The sequence below is a fragment of the Pygoscelis adeliae genome, unplaced genomic scaffold, assembly GCF_000699105.1.
Source record: "Pygoscelis adeliae isolate BGI_AS28 unplaced genomic scaffold, ASM69910v1 Scaffold27, whole genome shotgun sequence".
NCBI classification, from domain to species: domain Eukaryota; kingdom Metazoa; phylum Chordata; class Aves; order Sphenisciformes; family Spheniscidae; genus Pygoscelis; species Pygoscelis adeliae.
Window position 1 is genome coordinate 6,089,205 of NW_008825410.1, and position 6,597 is coordinate 6,095,801.

The 6,597-nt window shown below is 35.3% G+C and overlaps 1 protein-coding gene across 1 annotated transcript in view; it reads left to right on the forward strand.

Moving 5' to 3' along the window:
• Nucleotides 1-6,597, forward strand: part of LOC103922411 (macrophage mannose receptor 1-like) — a 66,002-nt gene that overhangs the window by 12,229 nt on the left and 47,176 nt on the right. Inside the window, exons 5-6 of the mRNA XM_009330550.1 lie at nt 624-737; nt 3,118-3,264. Of these exons, the coding sequence (XP_009328825.1) occupies nt 624-737; nt 3,118-3,264 (261 nt within the window). The remainder of the gene's footprint in view (nt 1-623; nt 738-3,117; nt 3,265-6,597) is intronic.

A 6,597-nucleotide genomic window follows, 5' to 3' on the forward strand; every position in this document is an offset into this window, starting at 1 on the left:
TCTAGGTGCTTTTCAGAACTGGAGGATTAATTTGGAACTGGTTTTAGAAGCCTGACTTATCATTGGCTACAGTGAAATCAGATGAGTCTGAAAAATGTAGATGTGCTGTTAAAAAGACGATGTTCGGAATGATTGTATTTTAATGTAGTTTGATAAAATGCAAACGGTTTTTTTACTTTACAGCATTTTGTAAATTTGAAACTCACATTCGTTAATTTTATTGGAAAACACACAATAGGAAACTATTCACATTTCACTTTAGAAAAATGATTTTTGGTTTTGTGACCTTTTGTGCAACTTTATCAATTTAATATTTTATAATTCTGGAAATTTTTTTTTTTCATATTTATGATTATCGGTTTACAAAGAGCATGCAGAAGTGTCATTTTGTTTTCTACTGTAATAAAATTCTCCACACCTAAAAATGTGAAAACTCTAAAACTAAAGTGACATGTTTTGCAGGTTTAGCATAGCCACCTTAACTAAAAGGTTAAAAGTTGTTAAAACTTGTGCTGGGAAAAAGGAGAAGCAGACGGTTTAGCTAGAATTCAGCTCTCAAGTTTTGAGAAAGTGTTTGCTCTTGCTGTGCACTTTCAGTATCTCTCTTTGTCTCTGTTACCTAGGTTTGACTGGCAGACTCAGTTCTGCTCTCTGGTTTGGTCTTAACAGTTTGAATTTCAACAGCGGATGGCAATGGGTTGGTGGTGCTCCTTTCCGATACTTAAATTGGGTTCCAGGTAAGGTTAAATATGTTGCTACTCAGTTTAAAAGGCAAAAATTTGGTCATCGTGTGACATACTTCCTTTCTAGTACTCTATTCTCTTGCAATTATTGAGCTTGTTTTGATGTTGAAAGGTTCTGACTGTGGCTATAAACACTGTGAGTAAAGCCCTTATGCTAGGGATACACACTGAGCTTAATTTATTATTCACAATGGAGATGGTAGCTTCAAAATCCAGAGGAAAGTTTTAAAAGTCATCTATTTACACTTCATTTGTATATCTTCTTAATTTACTGTATTTCTATATGAATACAGAATAAATCTGATGCTATAGGTGTCTTCATTTGTGAGATTAGACAGGTCAGTGTATGGGTTTTGGTGGTGGGTTTTTTTTTTTTTAAATTCCTTTCCTTTCCAATTTGTTTCAGTTATTTGCTTAAAGATTGGATTTTCATTTTCATTTGGGATTAGCCTACCCATGGCAGTAGCATGTATCAAACTGAACATGTTAGGCTAGTCTAAAGCAAACCCAGCTACTTCACATCTGCAGTGGCGATGTTGAGCTCTGGTGCCATTATTAAAAAGCTAGTCTCCTATGCCATCTGTGTACACACTGAAGAAGAGGTACTTTTCCGGTTTCCTATTCAGAGTGCCTATGTTAAGGTGTCTTTTTGCAGGACCCTTGTTTCCTTGCACTGCCTATTCAGGAAGCCTTTGGACACTAATTTAAAGTAGATGTCTGAAGTTATGCAGTGTAAATACTCTTCTTTATCTTTATTGAGCATGTCACATGTATTTAATCTGCAATAACTGTAAATGCCCACTCCATCGTGTCATCCAGTGGCTTCCTTGTGTAGATAAGGCCAAAAGCACATGTTATGTGGACAAACTTCTTGAGTAGGTAAGCTTTGAAGAGTGAATTGAACTACTTTATAAATAGTAGTATAAAAGTGGAGTGAGCACACAAGGCAAACAGATGGGCTGAACTGTAAGTTGCTGTGAAGGTATTTATAGGTCTGTCATCCAAGTGTACTGATGAGGATGTGCATGTAATGAAGAGTGGGGGAAAACTGATTGTGAGGTGGAGCCAAAGTGGCAAGGGCAGCTGCTCATGGTTGTTAAAATTGCAGACAACTCTCAGTTGTCCTGGAAAGAATTAGATGGGTTTTGGTGTAACCAAAATGGGCTCCATTTGTCTTTAACTCCTTATGTTTCTTAATTTCATTCAAAGGTAATACTCTTAAGCCCATATAACCTGTTTCATATTTGTGCTATCTCCTTCATGATTTTGCTTTGGTCAGCCTACCTCTATTTCATCCCCATTACCCTGGATGTTCAAGAGCTGGCTGTTCTTCCACTAGTATACTTTAAAAGAACTTGTGGAAGCTTCATATTGTTTCATCTCACTAGCCCTAAATAAATAACAGAAAAAAATGGGAACTAAGTTATCAACATTTAAACTAAAATTATGCTGGTTAGGCATTTAGGAGAGCTAACTGCTAACAGCTGAACTTTTTTTGTACATTCAAACAATTTAAATTTGTATTTTTTGAAGTAAGCATATCTTTTTCTCCTATGGAAAGAAGATATAACATGACTGCAAATATAAGACTAACTGAAATCTAAGGTAATGAAATCATAATGATGTAAGAAAATTTTCAGTGAACAATCCTGCACACTAAAAATACTGTTTTGCTGTGTTTATTGCTGAGCAGTACTGACACTTGCTTGTTACGTAGTATAGTGGCATGGGTTCAGAAATGAAAGAAAATCCATGTTAAGTTTAATCACATTAGACCAGATCTGGAAAAGTTCATCTGGTTTATTGCAGAAATTTGTTCTGTTCTACAGGTTCTACTTTTCTTCTAGATGTTCCTGTTAGTGCTAATGCTAATCTTCAACTGAAAATATCCAAATATCCTACTATTGTCGTATTGTTTAGACAAGTGGACAAGAAGTTCACATTAGCGAAATAATTACTTATTATTTTTCTGTCTTTACTGGTTTATGAAGTACAGAATTTGACTAGCTTACTGAACAGTTTTTTCACCTGAAGATTGTGCTCTGGACTTTAGACATTCTTTGTTTAGAAAGGGAAATAACCCAAACAAAACAGGTGCACTGTAATACCTTCCATCAAGACTTTGAACCTGTGAGGAGGCTGTTAAATGGATAAATATATCAACTTGTGGTTGCTGTGAAAACATCTCTCTTAAGGGAATGAACTGCCCCGTTCAGTCTAAAGGACTGTGGAGAATCACAATTGTCTATATGTTAATGTGTCTTATAATTAAAGCATGGAACAGATTAGAATGTGAGAGTAATTGGGAGGGTAACCATGATGTGCTTATGCTTTGTTGTTGTTTTTGAGGTTTTGTTTTGTTTCTTTTTTAAAGGACATCCTTCTCCAGAACCTGGAAAAATCTGTGCAGCATTAAATCCTGGCAAAGGTGCTAAGTGGGAGAATCGGGAATGCGATCAGAAACTCGGCTATATTTGTAAACAAGGAAACGCTACTCTAGAATCTTTCATTATTCCTACAGGTAGGCTTGGTAATAAACCCTCAACAAATTATTGATGACCCGTGTTTTTTATCTGTAATTCTACCAGGTATTTGTTATTGCACATGGTAAAACCAAGCAAAGATCTCTGCAGACTGTGGCTTGACCAAGATTCCTTGTAAAAGTGAACAGCGTGTGCTTCCTTTTTGTTCTGGCCTCCCTACTTCCTGTATAGTAATCTGTCTTCAGTAGCTTTGAGTTCTAAATTGCAGAAATGGTGGAGTTCTTTTTCCAAAAACAAGCAGAACTGTCAGATTTTGTTCATAAAATAAAAAGAGAAATAATTTAATGTTTAAAAACAACGATGTAATTATCTAAAGCCCCATGTACTCAATGAAACTAATCTATTTCTTCTTGCTGTCATTTTTACTACTTATGAAATACAGTAAGTAAGTTTGCCAGTGCAAGTTGGTAGTGGACTAGAGGAATTTTAAAAAATTCTTTTGAGAGTTAAATAATTTTTATATATCTACATATTTTATAACTAGATATATATTTATATATAGCTATATAAAATTATTTGTGTATATATATATAAAACTATTTATAAAATTATTTAAATTATATATATACAGACACTTTTTCAGAAGAAATGGAACTCTGGCACTTGCCAATGTACATAAGAAAGACAAAACAGGGATAAGTTTTCATAGCTTTATTTAGACCTGTTTCCTTATTATCTCTCCGTGTACTATAAAAACCTTGTAACTTATTCTTTTATTCCATCACTCCTCTTTCTGTTCTTTCCAAGTTTCTTTCTCTTTCCAGGACATAGCGGTATCTCCTAAATCCACTGACATTATTTTGTATAGGTTTTAGAAGCAAAAAGTTAAACCATTACTGGATTTCCAGTCCATTTATTAATATGCATTATTGGCAAACCAGATGTTTTGGAAACTCAGTGTTTGACATTTGGCTTAAAAAACATGTGTTTTAATGTTTTTACTGCTTTTGCCAATATATAACCAGGCCAGTCAAAAACACTTAGGACAGAGACTTCTGCCTAACTTGTTTTGCTTTATTACTAAGAGAAAAAAAACACAAGAACGAGCTAGTGTCTCATTAATTAAATATTGAAATCAATATTTAATACTTAAATTAACTAAATTAATACTTCAGTATTGAAATCAAGCATATTTGTTGCCTTAGCTGAGAAGGACTTTAGTGCATATTTTAATTCTTTTCTAAATTAAGATGTAAAGTTTTGTTAATATTTGTATACAGCTGATAACCAGATAGTTTAATTTACATAGGTTGTCTTACATTGTTCAGTTGGCTACTGCTCAGCTTTTCAGGTTTCATACATCAGTTCTTAAACACTGATGCCTATAAATATACTATCAATGCAATACTGGCTGCTATCTTATTTAGATTTAATTTCAGTTTAGGGGGGTCTAATGGCCATTTCTTTCTTATGCATTAGGCTTTTGATTCTCCCCCTGCCCCAGTTTACCAGTAATTTGGAGGAAGAACAGAAATGAGACAAAAAGTTTTCAATTGTACAGAAATTGCTGAGTAAACATGGTGACAGATTAACCAGAGTTTGGCAGTGTTTCACTTCATAAAATATTTTCCAAAATGTCGTGCGGGGGGAAGCCATAAAAGGAATAAGCATGTGATCATGCAAGGTGTTAAGTGCCCTCAGCTTTTAATGATGTAAAGGAAAACTCGTGGCAGATAATGTTTTCCTGACTAGGGCTCCTGAGTCAGGAAATAAATTAATCACAAATTCACACAGGCACTTAGTTGTGCACTTAACATTAAACACAGGGGCAATCCTTTGAAATTTTAACGCTAGAAGTTACAATTGAGTCTAACAAGGCAGTATGCGAGGACTGTGGGACAGAAGAACACTTTACAACAGCATATAATCATGCTTGTATCCAAAACAAAGTAGAGAAAGATCTTTACAGAATATTTATTTTTGCTGCAGATGAAGATTTTCATGAAGCCAACAGCTGTAGTTTTTTTTGTAGCAAAATTGCTTTTTCCAGCAGGGGTCCATATCATTGTATACATCTAAGTGATGTGGAGTCTTAGGGTTTCAAAGCATTTACCCTTTAATACAGCAAAGTGGATTTATAGGAACCTGTTATTTTCCCCTGCAAAACTTGCTTATTTTTTGACTTAATTTTCTAAGGAAAGGCTGGCTGGCTGTCTACCTCCACCAAGTGACTGCCAAAATAGATTTCATCCCAATCCAACAAGGTGTAGTGGTCTTAAAGTATTAAGTTTCCAAATGTTTCATAAAACATTCGATTAGAGGAAATAAATGCTCTTAGTGTCACTGTTGTGAGTGCTGTGTGAGCTCTCTCTTATCAGACCACAGAGAATGGGTGTGAGAGAGAGAAGTTTGAATGCCTGAATCACAAGACAAACTTCAGCTAGCGCTTTCACCCTTTTAGACACCCAAGTCAATCACTGTGAAATCTTCAGACTTCAGGAAGCCAAGATTATAGTTTACAAAAGTATTTGCTCTCTGTTTGAGGAATAACCATTCTACGCTTACAAACTTCACTTCTGTATCTTGACCTATTCCACAGTAAATTAATCAGCTTGATATTTGGGATAACATTTTTTACACATTAATGTGATCTCCTTTGTTACATCTTATTTATTTTAATTTGCATGGCTCTTTTGCTTAAGTCAAATGAAGTTCAGGGAATAGTGCTTGTTTCCATTAGGATGAAAAGTAGATTGTATGGCTTTGTGTTGTCATGTATTTTCTTTAGAAGGAGAATAGGGAAGCACAGAGTTCATTTTTGCTGAGTACTGGAAATGAAGAACTGAAGACTTTCTCTTACTGAGAAATCCCCATTCAATAAGACTTGCACCGAAGAAACTAGACTGTCAACTTCTTTTCTTGTTTTGCGGCCTGCAACAAATTCCCTGGTGTTACTGGATTTACAAGCAAAAGAGCCTCCCACCCTGCCATAGCTGCTTTAGTGTTTACAGTAATAGTCTCACAGTCTCCTTTGGTCTGAAAAAAGAGACTCTCACAGACTCACTGGGGAATAAATACCTTTGTGACTGTCTTTGTAGCCATGTCTGAACTGCTGATGTCTGTTCTATTCAGTGTTTACAGTTTGCACTAAGTATGTTGGAGGTGCATATAAGCCTAGATTTTTTTTCATATCATAGAATCATTTAGGTTGGAAAAGACCTTTAAGATCATCGAGTCCAACCATAAACCTAATGCTCCCAAGTCCACCACTAAACCATGTCCCTAAGCACCACATCTATATGTCTTTTAAATACTTCCAGGGATGGTGACTCAGCCACTTCCCTGGGCAGCCTGTTCCAATGCTTGACAAC